The 25,565-nt window shown below is 39.3% G+C and overlaps 1 protein-coding gene across 1 annotated transcript in view; it reads right to left on the minus strand.

The window, feature by feature from the left end:
- LRP1B (LDL receptor related protein 1B) overlaps positions 1–25,565 on the minus strand; it is a 583,373-nt gene that overhangs the window by 355,729 nt on the left and 202,079 nt on the right. Inside the window, exons 4-6 of the mRNA XM_086616175.1 lie at positions 21,395–21,514; positions 19,856–19,984; positions 9,643–9,900 (exon numbers count right to left, since the gene is read on the minus strand). Of these exons, the coding sequence (XP_086472301.1) occupies positions 9,643–9,900; positions 19,856–19,984; positions 21,395–21,514 (507 nt within the window). The remainder of the gene's footprint in view (positions 1–9,642; positions 9,901–19,855; positions 19,985–21,394; positions 21,515–25,565) is intronic.

A 25,565-nucleotide genomic window follows, 5' to 3' on the forward strand; every position in this document is an offset into this window, starting at 1 on the left:
TGGATTGAGAAGACAAAAATATTTCTATGAACTGGAGATATTTTTTGAGCTAGCCATTGCTTCTGCCATTCAAAGAAGTTAAAAACAACAAAAAAAAGAAATCACATATTAAACCCCCAAATCAGGTGGCAGTTTTAATTTGTCATGTCCACCACAGTGTAAGTAATAATCACAGTTTTATCAACTTTTGCAAACATGCAATTCCTCTTTTTGGAAGAGCTCCTGATAAAGTACTAAGTAAAGAGTAAGCCTTTATTTTATCCTGACCCATACTGTGTCTTCATCACAGTGTGTTCTTCTTCCACGTGTCTTCATCACCGATTACAGCACAGTACACTAAAACTCAGCCTATAGTGCGTACTGAAAGCAGACTAGCCCAGAGCCTGCAGTGACACAGCTCATGTACTTTCTTAAAAAGCAGTGACAAAAACACTGTAACTGGCTTCGATTTTATCAGATACGAAACTTCTGATTTCAGATTTACTTGGATTAAGATAAATTCTCATTCATCTGTGAAAAGTATTTTCTTTATTTACCCTTTTCCCTGTAGCAGCACAAATCATTAGATCAAAATGTGAGTTGCAAACCACAACAGTTAGTAGAGGTCACAAGCTACATCACAGCTTGTAATACTTGTGGGATTTTTCCAACACGTATTTCATTGCGTAAGATACATAAGCAGAATTTTTTTTCTTCCTTCTACTTCCCCAGAAACATACAGCAGACAGAGATTTTTGTGCTACTGTTCATCTGATATAGAAGGGAGAAGTCATCGTACGTGTGATTAAGTCCTTGCTAAACTAACAGAGGTTGGGCCAAGTGACACTCTAGGTCACTTCACTGATGTTCTGTGGACTCAGTTCTGTACGTAGCAGACAGGGCACAGTGCATTCCTGAAACTTCTCAGGCTCTTTGCTGAAAACATACTGTTTCCTTACAGTTTTAGATATTGGATAAATTTCTGTTTGGGATGGAATTTGGTCTGTAATTCCTCAAGTGCTTCATAACTGGTATCATATTTTGATAACAAAATATGACATTGCATGTAAAAAAACAGTATTTGGGGTTTATAGTTTTTCCTACGTTCCCTTCTTTCCTATATAGACAAAAGTACTACTGAAGAAGCCACAGACCTTTATTTTTTAATTTTATTGAAATGCTGGTGCAACTTGCGTTCTACGATTTTTGTCTCAGAGAAAAGCCTCTAAGAGGCAGAAGAACCAATTTTAATGAGATGATCTGAAACATATTATGCAAAAAGAAAGGTTTCTTGACATCTTCAGTTGACTTTAGTGGGTTTTTTTGGATGAAGTCTGAATGAAATATTTGCATTAATAAATTAATATCTGGAAGGAAGTGGCAAATTTGCTGTCAATTAGTCTAATTGAAGCAAACTTGATTAGCGTCATGTTTGACATGAATTTACAAAGAAATATCTTCACTTCGGAAGAAAACCACTAGCTATATCTTAAAAAAAGGTGAAATTTATAAATAAAATAATAAAAAATCAGTAGCAAATGAAAAAAAAAAAGTCATGCATACATAATTAGTTGATGGTATCTCATACTAAATTATTAATCAGATATTTTGTTGCCATTGAAGATAGTTTCTAAGAGTGTGCACCTGAAGACTTAAGTTTATTACCAATTTTACTGAGTATGTTACAACTATATGCCTCCTATATACGTCCTGCATACATCTCGTTCCTTAGAATAAAGGCAGAAGACAAGCTTCTGTGAATATTGAGGACATCTCAAGAGCCTGAAAGCTGTAGCATAATGAGTAGAGGACTTTGAAAAACTGCTAGATAGTTGCTTAGATCCTGCATGGGATCAGGAGGGAGTACAAGTTCTGGTTGTAAAAGGCAACACCATTCCACTCTTTTTTTATTTGCAGCATGTTACAAAAAAAAAAAAAAAAAGGATTTTCTGGTGTCAGCAGACAGCAAAGAAACTACTCAGCCAGAACTGGAATCAGAGAAACGAGGGAGCATCTCTCCTGATCTCCAAGAAGGCTGTGCTATGCAAATGTTTATGTGCCCCTGGACATTTGCCTATTACTGAAGTCCACAGTGGATTTACTAAAGTAGAACAAGTTCAGCTTTTGTGAAAGTTATATTACAAAGAACAGTTCCAGTATTTACCAAGTAAAAACCAAAATGAAGCCAATATGGTGCATATGTATGTCAAAGGCTTATGGGAAAATGTGTGTCTAATCCCATAAAACATGCATTATGTAATTCCACATTTCAGAAAAAAAAAAATAAAAATTGTGGTTTTCATGTTGGCTTTTTTTTTTTTTTTAACTGACATTTCATTATTCTTGTATTGGGGGATATAAATGCATTTATAAAATATTAACTACAAAATTGTGCATTTTACATTTGCAGAAACCTATTTATCTATACATTAGATCTTTAGAGACCCCACAATTATTTTATTATATCTTCAAAACCTTGTTAACAAAATACAAATGTTACTGGTTTACAAGGAGTATAATAATTCAATTTAACAGAGAGGAAGAGTTCCTCAGCATTATGCCTGATAAAGATGAATTTACATGGTTACTGATACTATGACAAAGTGTCCATTTTTTATTTACAAAACCCTTCTGCTACTGTGGGAAATAGTCTGCTTGTTCTTGGATTTCCTCCCTGGTACGAGACCTTTGCTATCAAGGAGGAGTTGCAATGTAGGGAAGACATAAAAAAGACTGTCCCACTGTTAGGACAATAACGAAGCTAATTAAGATGGAAGTCTGAAAATGGTCCTCTAGGAAGCTGACAAATCCAGGAAAAGGGAATCTGACAATGCAGTACTGAGGATAAGGACATGAAGAGATGTAGGCTTTGCAGAGACAGCATTCAGGAGGCTGTCCCAGGCAGGGCCTAGGAGTTTAGGGGAGGGGGAAGAAAAAAAAAAAAAAATCAAAAATTTGCACTGAGAAATGACATTGAGACAAGACATTTTATTTTCTGTACTCTATCGGAGAATTAACTGCCCAGGGCATGACTACTGAAAAGCATATCCAAAGAAAATAAACAGCACATCAGCTTTGCTAAGAACAGAAGCAGGGTTTTGACTGATGCCAATGAAAGTTCAATTGTGCAAGCCGGATAAGTAAAAAAGCTTGAAGAAATAGTAGTATTGTATCTTTGAATGACTGGAAAATTCCACTCTTGGCAATTAACAAGCAGCTAATAAATACCTCTTGTGTCAAAAAAGATCAAGTGTAGGTGACCTAACTTTGGAGGGAAATGTCACCAATTCAGAGCATCTGCCATGGAAGCTCGTGCCTCAAAATGACATAATGCAACGGTACAGGGAGACTATTCAAGCTGCTAGCACAATCCTCAAGTCAAATTGAATGGACCATATCCAAAAGATGCATCAAAAGCAGACAGATCCTTCACAGCTATCACTTAGAATCTCCTAATATATGCAAGGCCCTCTTATGGTCTCTGATATACAGATTATATCTTAACTTTTGTGCAAGCATTGAGATATACACTCAAATATATGAATACTATTAATAAAAAAAAAGATAATGGATTTGCAATACCCACCATGGTCAAAGAATAAGCTCCAATTGATTGTGGTTGTTGAAACAAAAAGGTTGAATGAAAAGATATGAACTACCCTTACTCTTCTAGTAAACCTGATGACCATCAAAAAGGCTATGTATAAAAAATCATCAAAATAGACTAACCAGGAGCTAAAGATAGGAGCACACTGATAAAAGGAACTTTCTGTACAAGCCTGAGTCTCCAAAGGAGTCTTGTCATTACAGGGGTCAGAACAACTGTACCTAAAAGGTCAGCTATCAGACATCATTGTTTCCTGCACTAAATAGAAGTCCACACTGCACAAGGAAAGCACCTCATCAAGGCTGTATCAAATACTGGATCAAAAGTTCTGTAAGTCCAGGTAAACCAGAATGAACAATGAATGCATGGATAGATGCAAAGATGACACAAAGGAAGTATTTCCCATATCAGGCCTTGGAGTATGGACATCCAATTAAAGATTTGGACTTGTGGCTGCTCTGAAGGAGAATTGCTAAAAGCACATGGAAATTAAAACAAAATGTAAACATGGAAACATATGAAAATCCCAAGAGACACTCAGGAAGACATGCAGGAAGACTCAGGAAAGATGTAGTCTTACCCATATGACAGTGATGGACCCATGTAACTACCTAAGATGGGGGCCAAACCTCGTTCCCCATTAAACATCACCAAGTTCCACAGCAGTGGTCTATGCTGGAACCTGTGTGAGATAACATTCACAGGTCACCTGGAAGACAATATGAATAACAAGGTGCTAAAGTCCAATAATACAAATAAGGTTTCCAGAATAATAAAGAGGAGGGTCAGTTTTTAAGAACTGCAGGACCTCAGGAGACTAAGTGACTGGGGCGTAAAAGGAGAAGGGAATTTCAAGCTGAATAAACATGAAATTCATGAGAAAAGTATCTTAGTTTTGTATATTTAATGATGGCTCTGTCTAGAGTACTTAAGAACGAGATATTGACACTATAAAAAAAAAAAACAAACCGCCTTTGGACAAACTAAGAAAGGTCACTATCCCAGAAACAGCATTTGTCCAGTCTTCCCAGAAATGCAAGAACAGCAATGCAAGATCAGCCAGGGCTCTAGGAGTGCCAAGTGGATGTCATACACAGGACAAGTATGCTGTGATAGTTTTTAGGATACTCTTCTCACATCCCATTCTGTCTCTCATTACTGTATCAGATGCTCTGAATACTATTAAAGTGCCATGTGAGGTGTAAATGACCTTTGACTTGAAGCCTTCTCATTCCTGTTCATCTTCTAGGAGGTCTGTAAGCAAGGGCTGTCTATCACAGAAGACAAAGAAAAAAAAAAAAACCCACAACATTCTACAACTACATGATAGCTTATAATGCCTGTCTGGAGACAAGCGTGGGGCAGACTGTGTGTAGGAATAAACACCTCCTCCCAGATCTTCACAGTTGTTCTCCTCCTGAGTGAGCCAAACTTTGATTTCTCATGAATATTCACAGGAACTTCACAGGAAGGTTGCTGACAGAAGCACCATCTCTAGTGCTTAGTGTTCCCTTCAGCGATTGAGCCTCATCAATGCCAAGCTAAATGCCTGTAGCTATTCTGTACACAGCAGTAGTAGTTGTGGATGATCACTACTAGGAGGTGGTTTAGGTCAGTAGGGGTGAGGGGGGCAATTAGGGGGAGGAAAATCTGGGAAGAAAACAGGAATGTAACCAAACAGACACTCTTGGATCCTGGTCAAATCTTCTGGGTTCCCTGGTTGATGGTCTTTGCAGCACCCACATCCAAAAAGCGGGAGAGGTAAGAAGTCAGCTTTGGCTTGTGATCACGAGGCCAAGTAGAAGGTGCTGGGTTCCACAAGCAGAGAGGCAAATACTTCTCCCCACAGGAGACTGATGACCCTCCATGCCCATCCCCTCTTTCCAACCTCGGATCAACTCTTCCCCTGTGCTGTGGTAGAGCACGCTAGGGAAGGCAGCTAGATTAAAACTGAATTAATTAATTCTTCTATGAAGAAGCAAGATGCTTCATTTCATCCAGACGGGCCCTGTACCAGCACATCTGCCAACAGAAAAGCTTGTGTGCCTTCCAAGGCGAGGTGTGATCGACTGTCTGGAGGTATAAGACACCACAAGGGTGAAAAGCCAAACACAAGCATTGCAGGATTTGTACCGGTGTACTGTGATAACTGAATGCCAAGAAAACCTGAATCAAATAGCAGCCAAGCAGAAGAGATCATGCTCTGAAGCATCATCCCAGAAGAGATTTTGTTTGTATTCTGCAGAATAATAGTGGCTAAAACCCAGGCTGTGCTGCCTCATGCTTGTTTGGAGAGCACGTAAGGTGCTTGATACTTACAATGATGAAAACACAAAATGTCTATTAAAATGAGGAAGACTGAGATCCTGCCATCCAGAAGATCCTGCTCTTGCTGCCCAACCACTCCAACACACAAAAGCATTAATATAACATTGAACATCATGGCTTTGGAATTGCAAAAAAATGTGAGAGATTTTCCACCCTGGTGCCATATAAAAAGAACTTTTGCTAGTTTGGTCCTGGAGGTAGCACTTTACATAACGATTGTTGCTGGAAGTCTTGCCCTACTAACTGGAAGTGGACTGTCAAGAACCATGCCCCTTATTATGGGCTGTGGTTGCACAAGCCTGCCTTATATGAGAATCTTCCCTGAAAGCTTATTTGGCTTCAACACTGCCTACATAAATCTTTCCAAGAGGAAATTTTCCAGCTTCTCTTCCAAAAAATTTCTTGGTCTTAAAAAGACAAAGATGAAACAACATGCCAGTGCCTGGCCTTGGCTGAGACAAGAATGCCTGTCCTGACATTACCAAGCCTAAAGAAACCTCATCCTTATTTAAAAGAATCAACTTATCTAACAAAACATATCCATGATATAATAAATCTTAAAAGCCTGAAACTAGCTTAATAACTGAGCACAAAGGATGTCATTACTGGAGCTTCATCCCATTCTCTCACACCTGCGTGCAGGACGAACCTCTCAGCTTTCTGTACCGTTACATAGAACAAGGTACATGTGCAGACCAACATCACTCTTCAAAGGAATCTGGTTGTATCCATCCAGGACACATATATACCAAAATGACGTCATGTTGGGCTATCTTTTGAGGAAGAATGCTAGATACTAAAGGACTGTAGTTTCTTTTCTTCTGTGAATCCAAAGCTTATACTCACTACCTAGAGCTGGTACTATATGACCTATCATGAAAACGAAGTCATTTTCATAGTCCCTGCTTTCCTAAATGTAGTCTTTTGTCTTAAAATATGATCTACATTCTTTGTTCCTGACTACAAAACTTACCTACCTTCACTAAAACAAGCACGTTGAGTAAGTCCACTTCAAACAGGACCAATCACTTTGTATAACTGACTTTTTTACCAGGTTTTGTGTCATATGCAGATAAGATGCTTTCTTTCGCTAAAGAGAAGAACAGATTAGAAGACTGGGATAAAAAAGAAAAAAAAATAATCAAAATTTCACAAACGCTGCTAAGAACACTTCCCCCCTCCCAATACTTTTAGGAATATCCTCATTCTGGTTACACACAAGCACAAAAACAAAAGTTTCCTATGAAAAACAGACTTCCATTTTTATGAGAATAATGCCATGGGGCATGACTATTTATTTGTCTTGAGCTGCCAGAGAATGCAATTGCACTTGAAAATGACCTACACATGTGCAGGCATTTATAATAGATACAGTAACACCAGACTCCTGCCATGTCCTTGCAGACGTAACTCCAGATATATGTCTGGAAGGGAAGATATTAATCAGGTGGATAATTTCTGCATTGAGTACTGGGGAAAAAAAACCCAACCAACCAACCAAAAAAAACCCAACCAACCAACAAATCTGCAACAGATGAGTTCTGATTGAACTTTTGGAAGACATTATTCCCATAAGGAGCAGCATGTTGTCCGTGCTGTCTCATGCCTCAGATGCCCCAGTGAATCAGTCTGTTGAGACCGTTCACCGCAGAGCTGTGAGCAGGAGCAGCATAAAAGCAGCTTCCACATCACTTGTTCCCCTGAGAAGGTATGCTTGGACCATGGGGATTGCCACTGTTCGGCTACAGAGATCCAAGAAGAACATCTGTGGATGTGTGTGTCTGGAAATAACACCACCACAGCTACATCTGCTCGATTTTGTCAGTCAGAGTTCCAAAACTGACTCCAAGCAATGTTTCTCTAAGCTTCCAAGCACTATTTCCCAAATCAAAATGAAACAAGAAGCTGGAACAAGTATCTGCAGTTGATTCATGTCTATGGGAATTTCTATTCTTCATTCAAACAAGATTGAACGATTACAGTGAAGTTTCAGAAAAATATTAGAGAGTACAGGCTGATGTGGACTAGCACTATGAAAAATGATTAGCTCATTAATTCCAGGCACTGTATTCATTTCAAACTCATCACACAGCCTTAATTTTGCAAACAGATGCACTAATGCAGATCTGAACACCACAGAGATTAGCTACTCTCTTCACATGCAGAGAACAGAGGGAGAGGGACACCGGAGAGAACTGGTGGAGAACTACAAAATGTAGTGCTAAGGTCAACTCTGACAACGAAGATAAGTGACAGAACAGACACACATACAGTTCAATATAAAACAAATTTTGCTAAGGACTGTAGTTAATTTGATTGGTCTTACTAAAAGGAAAGTAAAATTAAATATCAATAACAAAGCAAACTAAAAAAGCACAATCAAATACTACTACCAAGACTTTTAGGGCTCTTAGATCTCTGTATGAAAAGTATGAAAAGCCCTCTAAAATACAGCATTAAAAAAAAAAAACAACAACCAAACCAAAACCAAAAAACTCAATAAAATAGGAAGAAGATTAAAAAAAAATACTACACTTTACATCTAGGATAAGAGAGTCCTCTTATAGTAAGCATAAGCAGAATAGTCACAATGAGTGGTGAACAAAAAAAAAACAAAACCAAAATCCAAATCCTATTTTTGAGAGGTTTTTAAAATCTAATTTTCTATTCTAGTAAATATATAATTAGGAAAATCAGTTAAAAACTCCACAACCTTACTCTACAGAAATGACCACATCCTACAATAGCTATCTTTATAGTCTAATCTATGAACAATTTTTCACTTTGACATGCAGCTCTAAGAGTTACAATCAAATCTGTGGTTTTAATATTCCTGAAGTGAATGTTCAGAGAGTTTGAGATCCATTTAGAGCTATTCTTTCATGCTCATCTCTATCTAAAAGGATGTTTTAAAATCCTAGGTCCAATGTAAAACTGTGGAGGTTCCAGTTCTGAGTTTTTTGGAATCTCTTATTAACACCACCATTACACTCCTCAGCGCTGTGGTTTATAAGCTGATCTGTGGACATCTCTTCTGTGAAAGAGGAAGAAAATTGCATTTTTTTTTCACTGCAAGCTATTTTGCAGTCTGTTCACATAAGAACATATAAGTAGATGAACACCTCCTTCAGAAGATAACAGCGTTCCACAAATTGAAAAGCTGACTGAGAAATAATGCTGTAATCCCAAAGATTAATTCAGTGTGATGAGGTTAGATTTGTGTGGTTTTTTTTTTTCTTAATTTCAAAAAAGGACAGCAATTTATTTCCAGTAAGTCAGGAAATATTTTGGTATTTTCAAGAACTAACATACCTATGATAGCTGACAGCAAATGTGATAAACATGAGTCTCTCTAATTCATTGTTAATATTGTCCCAGTAGCAAAGAATTATTTTGAAGCTTTATGTAGCACTACTTTGCCAGAGAAAATGAAGCATTTTACATTTCTTCTTCTATTGCCCTGCTGGTTTTATAACTTCCACACGTTATATCTAGTCTATAAAAATGCACATCTTTAAAAACTTTGCACAGATATAAATATTGCAACTCATACGGAATACATATATATATATATGAGAGAGAAACACAAAAGTGCTTCGGTATGAGTTGCAATATTTAATGCCTTAAGACTGCTTTCAACAGCAAGCCTCAAAATACTTCTAAAGACTCCTGCAACAGTTCGCCAAGACAGACACCACTGTTTTGCTAAAACACTGCCAAATACTTACTGTGAAGATACTGAGCAATGTTTATTATCCACTCATCTGTTAACTTCCCAGCTTTTGTTATCTTGGTACACTTCAGCTGACTTGAAAGATCTCTTGATTCGATCCAACAAATTGTGTCCTCTTTGTAGCTATAGTCTAGTGTCAAAACCGCAGAACCTTTCACAGGAGTTCGGGCAGATACTTTGCTTCCATTAAGATATAATACCTCAATGGTTTCAGAGCTTGCAATCAGAAGAAGAGGAGGTCTATCAGCAGGCTCTAAGAACAAAGTAAACAGAATTGAAAGGGTTAGCAGACTGTGTATACCGTATTTATCTTTTCAGTTTTAATGTAGTTTTTAAAGTTCTTACCTGCATGTTTTAAGAGATATAATAAATGGGTTTTGTTTTTATTTTCATAACTATCATATATTCCAAATTACTAGTCTATTTTATCCTGCTGTTCTAATGGTTCACATCATTAAAGAAAATTAATTATCCTAGCCCCACAGCTTCTGTTTAATTCCAAGTATCATTATTGCAACATTTTTCATGCCTAAGTCATAAAATGAAATACAAGTTATGCAAATTATTTCTATCCAGATTACCGGCATTTCTAAAAGAAGGAAGGCCAGGAAAACCTGCAGAACTTATGAGTACACATGAAATGGCAAAGTACTTTTCATATTAGAGTCTGCAAAATGAGGCAAAAACTGAGGAATGGATGCTGCTAGACAAAATAAAAACCAATCTAACAAAAAATCCAATGCTGTGAAACGTGGCTACATCATACAGATGATGGGCCCTAATACCAGGCATTATAAAGAATAAAGTGAAATGCAATGGAGTGTCCTGGCAGCAAAAAGGGAGCAGAGAATGTGTAGTTTCCATTGGGTTACCATTAATGTCACAGTCAAAAAAAAAAAAAAAAAAAAAAAAAAAAAAATCCCCCAAAAATGCAAACAAGAAATTAATATTAAGATATTACATGCAACATAAAGTCACATTCACCTGAATCACTTTGCCTAGAAATCCTGCTAGTCATTTATAAAAATATTTGAGCAATGTGAGAATACTGAAGGAAACAATAATACCCCAATAGTGAAGAATATATATCTTAAAATACAAAACGTTGCAGTTCCAGTTAAAACTTTAAAAAGTTAAGTTATCCGCACAGAGGAAGAAACAATTCTGATTGAGACAAAATATTTGTAGCATTATGATGAGTGCTACTGGGCACAAAAGCAGCTGTTCTTGCTTTAGATGTATCTTTAACTGCGTTATTGTCTCAAACACCCAGGGCTGGCTTGAAATTATGCATCTGACTTAGTCAACTGCAAATGAATTTATATTATATTATACAATATTATATTATATTATATTATATTATATTATATTATATTATATTATATTATTCATAGATTCATAGATTCATAGATTCATAGATTCATAGATTCATAGATTTCTAGGTTGGAAAAGACCTTAGAGATCATCGAGTCCAACCATCCCTAATCCCCATTAAACCATATCCTCAAGTAGCTCATCCACCCTATTCTTAAACACATCCAGGGATGGGGACTCAACCACCTCCCTGGGCAGCCTATTCCAGTGGCTGACAACCCTTTCAGAGAAGAAATACTTCCTAACATCCAACCTGAATCTCCCCTGACTAAGCTTATGCCCATTTCCTCTTGTTCTATCACCTGTCACTAATGTAAAGAGCCCTTCCCCTACCTCCCCACCATCTTTTCTCAAGTATTTATAGGCCGTAATCAGGTCTCCCCTCAGCCTCCTCTTTTCCAGGCTAAACTGCCCCAACTCCCTCAGCCGCTCCTCATAAGTTTTATTTTCCAGCCCCTTGACCAGTTTGGTCGCCCTTCTTTGGACTCGCTCCAGGAGCTCAATATCTCTCTTAACGCGAGGGGCCCAAAACTGGACACAATATTCCAGGTGCGGCCTCACCAGTGCCGAGTACAGGGGCAGGATCACTTCCCTGCTCCTGCTGGTCACACTATTCTTGATACACGCCAGTATCCCATTGGCCTTTTTGGCCACCTGGGCACACTGCTGGCTCATATCAAGCCGGTAGTCAACCAACACCCCCAGGTCCTTTTCCGCCAGGCAGCTCTCCAGCCACTCCTCCCCGAGCCTATAGCGATGCTTGGGGTTTTTATACCCCAAGTGAAGGACTCTGCACTTGGCCTTATTAAAGCTCATGCCATTGGCCTCAGCCCAACGATCCAGTCTGTTCAAATCCCTCTGAAGGGCCTCCCTACCCTCGAGCAGATCGACACAGCCTCCCAGCTTGGTGTCATCCGCAAATTTACTGAGGGTACATTCAATCCCCTCATCCAGGTCATTGATAAAGATGTTAAACAGAACTGGACCCAGCACTGAGCCCTGGGGAACCCCACTGGTGACCGGCCTCCAGCCGGATTTAGCCCCATTTACCACCACTCTTTGGGCCCGGCCATCCAGCCAGTTTTTAACCCAAAGGAGGGTGTGCCTATCCAGGCCAGCAGTTACCAGTTTCTCAACCAGAACACTATGAGAAACTGTATCAAAGGCTTTACTGAGGTCTAGGAAAACTACATCCACAGCCCTTCCCTCGTCAACCAGGCGGGTCACCCTGTCATAGAAGGTGATCAGGTTTGATTGGCAAGACCTGCCTTTCATAAACCCATGTTGACTGGGCCTGATCACCCGGTTAACCTGTATGTGCTCATTAATAGCACTCAAGATAACCTGTTCCATGACTTTGCCCGTCACCGAGGTCAGACTGACAGGCCTGTAGTTCCCCGGATCCTCCTTCCGCCCTTTTTTGTAAATGGGGGTAACACCCGCCAGCCTCCAGTCCAGCGGAACTTCCCCAGTGAGCCAAGACTGCCCAAAGATAATGGACAGGGGTTTGGCAATGACATCCGCCAGCTCTCTCAGGACTCTCGGGTGGATACCATCAGGCCCCATAGACTTGTGGGCATCCAGCTGAAGGAGCAGATCCTTGACCCGTTCCTCTTGGATCACAGGAGCTTCGATTTGCTCTCCCTCCCTGCTCTCAGACACCGAAGGCCAGCTCACCTGGGAACTGCTGACCTTATTATTAAAGACTGAGGCAAAGAAGGCATTAAGGACCTCAGCCTTGTCCACATCCCTAGTGACTAACGTACCCCCTGAGTCCAGTAGGGGCTGGAGGTGATCTTTAGCCCTCCTTTTGTTATTAATGTATTTATAGAAGGACTTTTTGTTGTCCCTTACGGAGCTGGCTAGTCTAAGTTCCAATTGGGCTTTTGCCTCCCTGATTATCTCCCTACATGTCCTAACTTCCTCCCTGTATTGATTCCTGGATGCCTGCCCATAATATTATATTACAGATGAGGGGTCTGTTGTATGTGGTTCCACTGCTGAAACTGAGTGATATATTGTTCTAGATCTAGACTAGTGCTCTAAACTGAAATAAGATCCCAGTTCATCCAGAACTCTCAAGCAGACATCTATATCAAAGCCATAAGCCAGCAGTTTCTCTCTTTTTTCTGGGAAGAACGCCTTTGATTAGAAACAATAGGGTAACCTTGTTTTGCTTCAATTTGTAACAAAGACCTACTGTTGACATAAAATACTATGTGGATTGGCTGGAAAAAAACATCAGACAGATGTATGTGCTTAAGACAGAGGACAGAGAAACTGCTTTCCGGAAAATCCACTTCCTATTAGTTGTTCAGCATTCAGAATCCGGCTCCAACCCAGATTGAGCTGATGCAGGACCTTATGAGAAGATTCCCTGGGAGATGAAGATATGGTGACCCTAAAGTTTAAATGGAATAAAAGCGATGCCTAATTTTGCAATGAGGTATGTTCATGCGAATCACTTAATGGAAAGCTGTCCTTTGAAACATGGTCAACACCAGTACAACATGTCTATTTGCCCCATTCATTTGTTAAATTAAATAACGCCATCAAGTGGGTAATCTTTTGGATGTCGTAGTGTAAGAAATTACCCTAAAACATAGAACGTCCCACTGCAGTTGCAAGCATATGTGAAAAATATTTGTGTCGCCAAGTCAAGAGCTCTCACCCCAATGTAATCTGCTTGTATTCAAAGGAATAAATCAAAGTTTAAATGCTGCATTGAAATGTAGTACTTTCAATCAACATTCTACTTAATAAAGTTTTTAAAATTTTACTAAGCAATTCCAGCCGTTTCAATGGAGAAAAAAAAATTGCATAAATAAAAGGATTTGACAAATAATACTTCATCAGCAAGTCTGATTAAAGAGAAAAAAATGCTTCAGTGAATACAGTGCTCAGTGGTCTCACTCAAATCCACCCAAGTAGGCGTTAAATTCTGTTCTTTGGTACTATCTGCTTTTGTTTAAATACCTCTTTTGCTGACTTCTTTTTAGTTTTTTCATTATGTAAAAAAATGCTTCGCTGTAACGGATCAGCATGTATTCTTTCTAAAGTGGACTTAATTTACTCTTTTCCTATTGTTTCCATTCCATAAGGTATAGTCTACCTTGTAACACGATTTTTCCCTCCCCACTAAATCCCACACTGACATTGGCAAAAGGGCAGTTCTGTAGCGTTACTTTCTGAACTTACAGACTGTTCTCATCTGCCTCAAATTCACTTCCACCATCAGTCATATCCTTGCCTGAGAATTTTTTTAAAGATTTTGGAAGATATCTAACAGCTGAAGGGACTGAACTTGTTTGTGAAACCCCTTGCAGTGTAAGCCACGAGTGAAGCTCCCTGGTCTCACTTTTGCCAAAAGAGAAGGCAGTGGGGTTCTTATTAAGCAATTTTATTTGAAATCTGCTGGGTAAGGTCATCTGCAGTCAACAGGCGGCTGGTGTATGTAAAGCTCTTTTTCCTCCCTTTCTTATCACCTTCTGCAAATCATCAGAAGAGAGACAGACTTAAGAGCTTCTGTCTCTATCACCCACTCACCCCTGAGAGTTTCCAGACTGGTAAAAAAGGTGTGTTTCCATCTCCATCCTGCTAAGTTTTGGGATTCTTTTTCCATCTAACAATTCTGTGCTCAGCTTCTCCCTTCTCACAAAATAATGCCACTGCCTAATTCTGGATTCAGTCACTTCTTTCCCAACCAGCAGCAGTGTGAAAAATCCTTTATTATTATTTTTGTTCTTACGCTTTGTGTTAAGTAAGATATTTCCACTCTCTGCAATCTATAAACCCTTCAAGAAAATGCAGCTACACAGGAGCCGTTTGTAGTTACAAAATCAAGATGGCTTTGCAACTCTACCCGGAGTACGGCATTCAGCTCTGTGGACTCCAACATAAGAAGGACATGGACCTCTTGGAGCAGATCCAGAGGAGGGCCACAAAGATGATCTGAGGGCTGGAGCACCTCTCCTATGAAGACAGGCTGAGAGAGTTGGGCTTGTTCAGCCTGGAGAAGAGAAGGCTCCGGGGACACCTTCTAGTAGCTGTCCAGTACCTCAAGGGGCTACAAGAAAGCTGGAGAGGGGCTTTTTACAAAGGTCTGTAGTAATAAGACAAGAGATAATAGCTTTAAACTGAAAGAGGGCAGATTTAGATGAGATCTAAGGAAGAAATTCTTCACTCTGACGGAGGTGAAGCACTGGAACAGGCTGCCCAGAAGATTTGCGGATGCCCCATCCCTGGAAGTGTTTAAGGCCAGGTTGGATGAGGCTTTGAGCAACCTGGTGTAGTGGAGGGTGTCCCTGCCCATGTCAGGGGGGTTGGAAATAGATTATCTTTGAGGTTCTTTCCAACCCTAACCATTTTTGATTCTGTGATTGTTCAATTGTCTGATGTTGTGATAGAGAACCATTTCCTTTCTTGCACTGGTTTGAAATGACCTATTGAAAAGTGTAATGAGGATTTAATACCTCACTAAACTCTGGAGAAAGGTTGTATTTTAGAATTAATGTCTAAGACACAAGGGAATTCTGAAAAAGAATTAGTGTCAAACCTCCTGAGAAACAGTTGTAATCAAACCTGGCTGCAGACAAAGGAATCGTAAGGACTCGTGGCACTGCTAAGAAGTTCTGCTCAGCAGGTGCTATTAAACATTAAAAATACATCTGCATCCTGGCAGAAGTTATCCAGAAACTAGATTACTGAGCTTGAAATTATATTTTTCAAGCAGCCCATTGAAATAATTCAATGGATTGAATCAGTTAATCATGTTTTTTCACAATAGGGTGGGTAACCTGCTTATTTCAGTGTTTCTCAGTTAAAGGCAGATTTCATAAATACTTATTAAAAAACCCCTAAATTATTTTAATGATAAAACTACACAAAATACTAAAAGTTCCTACAAAAAATATTAAAAAAAATTAAAGCATCTTACTGTATTGTATAATGCAGATGACAAAAAAAAAGAAGATAAAAAGAAAAATCATGGCTTCTCCCTCCCTGCCTGTTTCTCAAGATCAGAATCTACAAAGCTTAAAAGTTTAGTGGACAGATCCAGGATAAGTTACAGCAGATGACAGCAGCTTTTCAAATAACTGGACTTCGTGTGTGTTATTTTTTTCATGAGTTTTCGTTTTTGGGTTTTTTTTGTTTTTGTTTTTGTGTTTTTTTCATTTTATAGGAAAGATAAGAAGTGAATAGCTCTCTAATCCAGGAAAGTTTTATGATTCACCCCTTTTGACTAAAATGAAAACATCTTCCCTTGAATTATGTTTAAGATAGAGTAGTGGAAAAGACGAAAGACTTGCATCTCCCCCCTCCCAGATCTTGTCTAAAATACAGATCAATAAATGATGCCACAACAAATCAGAAACTAAGGTGTTCTGCTCCGCCAACAGTCCTCTGGAAGAAAACCTTCAGAAACACCAGCCAGTAATTTCTTTTCCCCCCCACTACAATGATATGAAAAGGATAAAAAGCAGAATTGAGTGTTTACAAGCAGCTTAAAAACCCTCCTCCCGAGATATGCATTGTAAATTATAAGTACTTTGCTCTTAGCAATACATGTACTGTATAGAAGTCTGAAAAATATTTACTAGTGCTAAATAAAATGCAGTCCAATTTTATTTGAAATTAATTTTCACTGTTTATCCACAACATGCCCCACAAATGGGCTGCTTTATTTCTAAAACCTCAAACTTAATTCTGTAAGATTCTACAAGAAAACTGTATTGTGAAATCAATTTAAGAATGATGAATGTTTTCTAAATATATGAAAAAGCTTTTTCCCTTAATCATTATCAGTTCATCCTGCTTTTATCTGTATGACAAATGTTTCTTATCACACAGCATTTCTCTCTAGATAGACTATGCAGATATAAAACATCCCAGGAACTTTTGGAAGACAGACGAGGCTTTTTCCCTCAGCTAAAGGTGTCCAATTCTGTCATTTTGTTTCCTTAAATATTCTTTTCATCAAATGGAGGCCTTGCAATATAAGCATACAAACTTGGTAAACAAGTTCTAAATCTCTGTTCAGCAAAGCTCTATTTCGTTTCATTTTCACCTCAGAAGAAGTCATTAACTGCTGCTTTATTCATAAAAGAAAGTATGGTTAAAAAGTCTGGAAAAAAAACATAGTGTGCCCCCAGCTGTTGTGATACCTATCTTAACATCCTTCCCAAAGGTACTGTGCAGCTAAAAGTTTCCAGCTCCGAATTTATTTAAATGAGCTGAAGAAGAAAATGCAGAATTTAATGAGGGATGAACCTCACCACCTTCACAGCCAAGCATCTGGCTGCCTGAAGGGGAGGAAAAAAGTAGCTTCTGTGAACTTCTTTGCTAATTGTACCATACTGTATGTGGCAAGATGGTTGTGCGGAGACGGGCTCCGAGACTGTGCCAAGAGCGGCTGGCGACCTCCACCACGCTCATCCCCCGCGTTGGGGCTGGGCTCCTCCAGACTCGTGCTCACAAACACGTGTCACCTGCTCAGCACCTTTCGTAGCTGGGGCCTCCAGCACCTCCGACTCTTCTCCACTCATAAACATTCAGCAACCTCCCACTCAATTTACAGAGACAACTAAGATGTGACAAAGGGCTCTTGGCTTGGCGTTGCCTATGGTACCGTATCCAGGATCTCAACGTGGATGGTAATTCATATTCTTGGCAGATCTGTTGTTATTAAAACATGGAAAGTTTTACATAATGCCTAACCTAAGCTAACCCTCTACTGCTGCTTCTTATCTGTCATAGCTTTTACACACACAGCAGAATATCCCTTAGCTTATTTTCTTTATCTATTTGACACCTACTTTCGTCAAATGTAGTCAAAGCCGATAGCTTGCTCTTTCCATCCTTATTTTCTTCAGGCTTTTTAAGGAAAAAAAAAAAAGTTGATAATTTTTCTAAGTGTCTTTTTCTTCCCCCCTAGCTTAGACACCTTTTTTTCTTGATTCTGTTCTACTCCTCCACATCTGCCTTGTGTGATGCCTGTCGCTGGATGTCATACCCCAGCTGAAGACTTCCCAGCATTGGGAAAGTAGCAGGATTATTTCATATGTCTTGGAAGCAATAATCCTACTTACACATACCAGAGTAGTACCTCTTCCCCTGCGCCACGAGATGACACGGACTCATTTTGACTTGTGATCCATTACACGTTTTAGATACTTTCCACCAGTCTGTTTGTGCAGGGCCACGCCTTGCCTTTATCCCTGCTCAAACCTTATCCTACAAGGCAGAAACTTGTGAAAAGCAGCTTGTATGATCAGAGAAGCTATGAATGTAACAGTAAGGGTGTAGGAAAGCGACCTGCCAGTACATGGAAATGTCACTATTTTCCACCCTGTAAGCCGGGCCCAGTGAAGCAACATAAGCTGTTACCAGTTGTTGGAGCTCTCGTAGATCTCTGAGATAAAAGCACCTCAATACTGTGCCAGAGGTCTTTTTGACCTCTACGTCCTATCAAGTATTTGGACCAAATATTCATCATATTGACACTTTAAGCTAGCATTAAATCAAGGAAAAGTCGTGTTTACACACAAAACCAATGTAATGAGCAACACTCATTTCTTTGCAGCGCCATGATCTTGATTTGAACTGTCCTGCAGTGATTTCTCTGATTAATGCCTAGTGATTCCCTTCTGAAAATAACAGAAAAGATGAGAAATACTGTAAAATAAACATGATGAAGTATTAAAAAACGCAGAGGAGTAGTTCTTCTCTGTTAATCTGATTCGTTTCATCAACACCACCAAGACACTGACAGTTCACTACAACACTCAGTTCTTACACAGCCTGCTCGATCTAAGAAGGAAACTCAAAGGCTCATCTCAAGCTCAGTACCAGCACCACGAGGATTTCCTGATCTAGAATTGCGTTATTGATTTTCATGTAGTGGAAGAAGAAGAATATAAAAATATTTTTACTTTGTATGGACTTTCTTATCTCACAATACTTTCCTATGCATTTTTAAAAATTGCTCAGCTATGGTGTGGATCAATATAAAACTTGATACAAGCAGTAGTAAACTCTGTAACTGTTACTGGAGCTCAAGTCAGTACATATTTAACAATGCTCTTCACATAAGGAAGTGTCAAAAAACCCCAGCAGACTTTCCCATTTTCTGCTGGCAAAATAAATACAGAAAGGAAGTCTCAAAAAATATATAACATGCTCAGCTTGATACCTGAATGTTGAACCACTGTAGATGTTGAACAATTGCTTAAGGAATTTCTGGAATTTTTACTATAAAACCACTGTTAATTCAATATGCTGAGTAAGAAATTACCATGTACAATATCGCTTCATTAAAGATAATTCACTAATTTCCTCACATACTCAGTTTACTATTACTAATGAAAACATGCACTAAGCAACAAAAGCCTAGTGTGAATATGTATATCATGGAATTCACCTCTTGGGATATTGCAAGGACAAAGCAATCTCATGTCTTTTTTTATCCTAAGGGTACAATTACCTCACGATCATTTCCTCTGTCTTCTCACTATCTCTGTTGTCTTCCCAGAGTAAACAGCCCATTTTGTTTGTGTGAGGAAAATCTTTGATTTATTTATGAACAGGGAAACTGGGAACTGTTCTGATCTTGGCTGAGTTGAGTATTTCACTTTAATTAATAATAAACATATAAGAACTTCTAATATTTCCCTTGGAGTATTATCATGATACGTGAAAAGTTGTTCTACGGTTGCTGTGTGGCTCTTTGTAGCAGAGTGAAGAGAAGACCACCTCTTCTGTGTTCACCTCTGTCTATCTACACAGGACCAAAACACAAAGTATTTTCATTAAGGTAAAAAGATGTTAAAACTTACCATTTTTGGCCTTGCAGGACTTGTTATCAGGCTGAAGAACATAACCCTCCACACAGCTGCAAGTGTATGATCCATCTGTATTTACACACATCTGGCTGCAGCTTCCATATGTGTTACATTCATTCATATCTAAAGGAAAATTAACAAGATTGTGTTTAAGGATTAGGAAAAAAAAAAGAAATTCAACAAAAAATCAGAATTCTGAGAGAAAAGTTTAAGTCATTCAGTCACTATGGCATGATGCTTTATGTTTTCCCCTTCTCAAGGCATGACCTTATGACAGATGTTGGCTGTTTAAATCATCCCAGTAACAAAACAGAAGGCCAGGAGTTTTCAAGTTTAATAGCTATTAATTTTGAAAGATAAAACCTTTATTTGTTCAAGTAGTATTCAAGTTATAAATCACATTAGGGAGACATTTGGGTTCTTGTTAGTACTGGGCACCACTAGTTATCAGAGTCGATGAAAGAAGTAACATTTCAAGAGAGGAAATAATTTATTATCCTTCTCAACCTACTTATGCTGGCAACATCTTATAATTCCCCAAATGAACTGTCACAACTTCTACATTAAACCATCATCCACTATATCAAAAACTGTATATTTCTCTAATAAATATAAGGGACAATTTTCTCAACTAGAGTATATAGGCATGATATCATAAAATCAAGATACGCTATTTAACAGTGGTTGAGGGTTTAGGTAATAAATTGTCATTTTAAAAAACTGCTGTTGAAATTATTTCCTCAGATATATTTTCAATCACAAAACATGACAGCCATAGAGAAAAAGAACTTATAATAAATTACATTTATGAAGAATCTGGCTTAGCACTATTACTTGGGGAGAGCAGTGATTGGTAGTGAGCACATATATAAGGCAACAGAATTCCAATATGCTTATAAAAAGAGAAAAAATAAAACATGAAACAAATACCTGGATAGAGAATTAAGAAGTCATATATTTCAAAAACGGAAAAGAACACCAATTTCAGTCTACAATTAATTATGCCAGAATAACATTCCCAGCTAAGTTGTATGAACTGGGAGTGTTCGTTTATCAAATTCTAATCTAGATATGACTTTATGGGCACAAGGAGAAATGCTACAAGTTTTACAGGGTCTCCTGGCAATGAGGTCTGGAGAGCAGCTCGCACAAAGGAGCTGTGAGCTTGTCTGAGCAGGGAGAGACGCTTCCCGTCTCCTCCAGTCTGGCTGAGGATGCTTCCCTCCCAGCACCTTCAGAATAGCTACTGCTGGGGCATGGGCACGGAAGCATTAAAGAGTTAGCAGGGAGGCCCTGACTCTCCTTCTGGAGAGGGACTCTTTCCCCCTGCCTGCCCCACAAGCCCACGCTCATTCCTGATGAACACCTTTGAAGATGGGTGAGGAAGCAGCTGTGGTGGCCAGCCTGCCCTTGGTGGCCAGCCTGCCTTTGGGCAGAGCTGGCAGCCCCTCCAGCCAGCCCTCTGCCCACGACAGCCATCAGGGAACCGTTAGGATACCTGGGTGTTAATGTTACAGCATATTTCTTGTTTACCTGTGCAGCTTCTTCCATCACTGCTTGTTTCATATCCGGGTCCACAGTAACACCTGGTGCCATTCCTGGTAATGGCACATTTGTATTGGCAATTCATCTGTTGGCATTTGGGTAGTAATTCTGTAAATAATATTAGAGAAAAATGTTACTAAATATTTTTATTATTCCTGAATTGCAAACTTCAGAAAATTTAATATATGTTGGTTGATGAGAAGCTCAACGTGAGCCAACAATGTGCGCTGGCAGCCCAGAAAGCCAACCGTATCCTGGGCTGCATCCAAAGCAGCATGGGCAGCAGGGCGAGGGAGGCGATTCTGCCCCTTTGCTCTGCTCCCGTGAGACCCCAACATAAGAATGACATGGAGCTGTTGGAGCGGGTCCAGAGGAGGCCACAAAGATGATCCGAGGGCTGGAACAGCTCTGCTATGAAGACAGGCTGAGAGAGTTGGGGCTGTTCAGCCTGGAGAAGAGAAGGCTCCGGGGTGATCTTATTGCAGCCTTCCAGTACTTAAAGGGGGCCTACAGGAAAGCTGGAGAGGGACTTTTTACAAGAGCGTGTAGTGATAGGACAAGGGGAAATGGCTTTAAACTGAAAGAGGGGAGATTTAAATTGGATATAAGGAAGAAATGTTTCACTCCAAGGGTGGTGAAGCACTGGAACAGGTTGCCCAGAGAAGTTGTAGATGCCCCATCCCTGGAAGTGTTCAAGGCCAGGCTGGATGGGGCTTTGAGCAACCTGATCTAGTGGAGAGTGTCCCTGCCCATGGCAGGGGGGTTGCAACTAGATGATCTTTAAGGTCTCTTCCAACCCTAACCATTGTATGATTCTATGTAAGTGCCTGTATCAGGAAGGAAACACCACCACCATTTACATTATCTGTTTTTGGAAATATGACACATAATGCATTGCAAAATGCTTGCTTTCAAAATTGCATTTCAGCAAGTTAATAAATAGAAATCAGCATTTTATTTCTATCAAAAGTTTCTCATACACACTACTGAGGTGTACTGTTGCTCTGCTCAGACATTCATTTTTTGCACATCAGTCATTTTCAGTCAAAGCAATGATTTTGGGGGAAAAAAAAGCTCAAATTCTAGTTATAAAAAACAGCCAAGGTTATGAGAAAGGTTTCAACATCTATGTCTTTCCTATTTCTCATATCAATTGATTTTCTATCTTTTTAAAGCTTGTTTTGATTTACTGACACACATACAACCTTCACAGCAATCAATGGGAATACATTCTGGCTCAATAATTTAACATAGGACATGTAATGTTGGATAAACGGTGGACATTATATATGTCATTACTACTCAAGTCCCTCATAGGATCTATTGCTTAAATACACACCATCAGCACAAACCATAATGCTAACAACCAGAGGAAAGATTGTAGAAATATACACTGGAATAATTTCCAGCATGAAATCACATGAAAACAAACTAAAAAAAACCACTTCTCATCCCAAGATGTATGATGTGTAGCGATAATTTTGCTGATCAAAAAAATAGCATTTTAATGAGCAACAACATTTTTCCTCCAGGAAAATAAGTAAGGATTGAGGAAAACAGCTTAAAGAGTTGATCTGAAGATATTTTTTAAACCTATATGCAGATAGATCAGAAAATAACCTGGAAATGGACAGAGAAAGGTTCTGCTTTAGCACTGGCTGAAAGTAACTGAGAATGTCCTAACAAAAAAGAGAAATCTGTATTTTAGTATACAGGCAGTTTTAATCTGCCTGATCATTATTCATCAAGTTCTACTTGGGAGTAGAATGAAAATGAATATGAAGAAGAGTCTGCATCAGCATCTGAGCCCTGGGGCTTCAATTCCGGCGTGTCTGCCAGTGTCAAAATAAAGCTGAAATTTTGGAAGAAAAATGGATGTGGCTGGCACCCAAACTTATTCCTTAACTAAAATGCAACTATTCTAAAACCAAAGAGGTTTCACACCATTACCACAGGGCATTCCCTAGAATTCTATAATCCATACAATGTACAGACTGACCAGAGGCTGATAAACCATCCACTGTCTAAATCTGCTCATTTTCCAAGTGGTTCGTGGGTTATTTCCTTGCCTTTTGTGCCCTTGTGACTAGGAAGATAATACATTTTTTTGGCCATAGCTTGCTTTGTTGATTTCTTGTCCCTGGTCCAGTCCTTCAATCTATTACACCTTTCCAAGAATGAGTCCCACACAGAATGCAAACCAGGAAACTTCCCTAAAGGTAACCTAAAAAGGGACTGAACGCTGAGGTGTGGAGCTGGAACCAAGGCTGATGAGGTGGTATCTGTTTATTTAATATTTCTATCTGAACAAAATTGACATATACATTTCATTTTCTAAGCAAACATGGATCAACCATCCTTTACAACCTATAATTTTCTTCCTCAAATATTTGTCTGATGCTATACAGCCAAGAGCTTTTACTGGATGATAACTATTTGACTCACAAACGGGACTTGGCTTGTTTGCACTCTTTCCATAATGGATGCAGACAGCCAGAACTTAAACCAGAATAGTGGGACCTGCACACAGCCAGTAAAGGCTGCTGGAGAACAGCAATGACAAATCGGCAAGTGAGATCCATTAAGGGAAAATTAATAAAAAAAGTCTGTCTGCTCATATTTTTCACAAAATGTTGCATTTCATTGATTTTAAATCGTTGCAGTATCACGAGGGTGGTTTTCAACAACAAAACGGTTGCATTTTCCTTACAGTAAGTGTAACTGAAGTGCTGTGGATAGACCATTTCTGCCAAAAACACTTCTTGTCACACATGTCAACCCTCATTCTTTCTGCAGTTTTTTATTTTTCACGCTGTCTCTCGCAAAGTCGTTGGTGTCCTCATCCTATCTGCTACACTTTTAGTAAGGGTTTCTCCGAGGAGGTATTCTACTTATACTTCTCTTACACAAGTCCTCACACTCACTTCGTTGTGAATACTGTCTGATCTTATTGATCAATTAATGAATCCATTTCAAATTTGTTCTCTCAAAAGATGTGTTTCATGGTCCAACGTCAATAATGGTTTGAGACAGTTAAAACTGGACCAGTGAGAAAATCAAAATATCTTTTCTCCCTTTAGCCAGCTAGGAACAGAAGCGAGCTATCCCTTGCCTCAAGTTTTACACTAAAACTACATTTACCAGTTTCCCTGGAGGGAGATGGCTGGCCAGGCCGCCAGCTGGGAATTCTTCAAACACACCAGGCTTTCCCACAAATCCCTTTCAGAAGCACTGTTGACCGCCATATGTTTCTGACTTCGAACTAACGTTTCTCCCCACTGAATTATCCATCAGGTTATTACAACAGTGATTCACCTCCACTCACAGCTCCAGTGAAGAGCTTTCCCATTTCCTATGCAAGAGACACCTTTGTGCCCCAGAACAGTTTCGCTCTATTGCTGATCTGCTAAACCTGCCAGGGGAATCCACAAGCAGAAAAACAAACAATACAACACCACCACGAAAGGTAAGAAAATATAGCTTCTATTTTACTAGTTCTTTTGTGTTGTTTTTGGTTTGTGGGTTTGTGTTTTTTTTTTTCATTTTAGGTAACTGATATTGAAAACCTTAGGAAGAAAATGGAGTTTGCTTGCCTCTGGAAATCTAAGAAGTATTGAAGGACATGCTATGGAAGACAGTGTATACATTTATGGTTTTGTTAGCTTTGTAATAGGCTTTTTGGGAAGGGGCGAGGAGGCAAAGAAAAATCATGCTCCAGAGAGGAAATTTAAAGAGAGAAAAGCCAGGGACCCTCATTTCTTTCTCTTTCCTACCTTGCTTTCGGATCAGAGTAAAACTCTGCACCCACTTTGGTCTCCCTTTCTCAACGTGACTTAGTTTACAAAGTACATAGGCAGTGAAGACTGAGCAACACTCAGCTTTCCATTTTTATCACGGCTACAGAAACCTCTGAATTTGTCAAAGCATGGTATCTCCGCTGCAAGATTTAAAGGAAGAAGCTGCACTGAGGGAAAGCCACAGGAGAGAGCTTGATAGCTCACAAGGAGACCCACAATTCAAGACATGGAGCTGCAGAGCAAGCCGTGAGGTTTGCAGAAATACAGGGTAGCAAAAGCAGTTGTGAGTGCCTTTAAGATGATCTATTTTCTCCAAGCCCAGGAAGTACTGACAATTCATCCACCTCTGATTTAGGCCATTT

Source organism: Tauraco erythrolophus, chromosome 8 (genome assembly GCF_009769465.1).
Source record: "Tauraco erythrolophus isolate bTauEry1 chromosome 8, bTauEry1.pri, whole genome shotgun sequence".
Classification (NCBI taxonomy): domain Eukaryota; kingdom Metazoa; phylum Chordata; class Aves; order Musophagiformes; family Musophagidae; genus Tauraco; species Tauraco erythrolophus.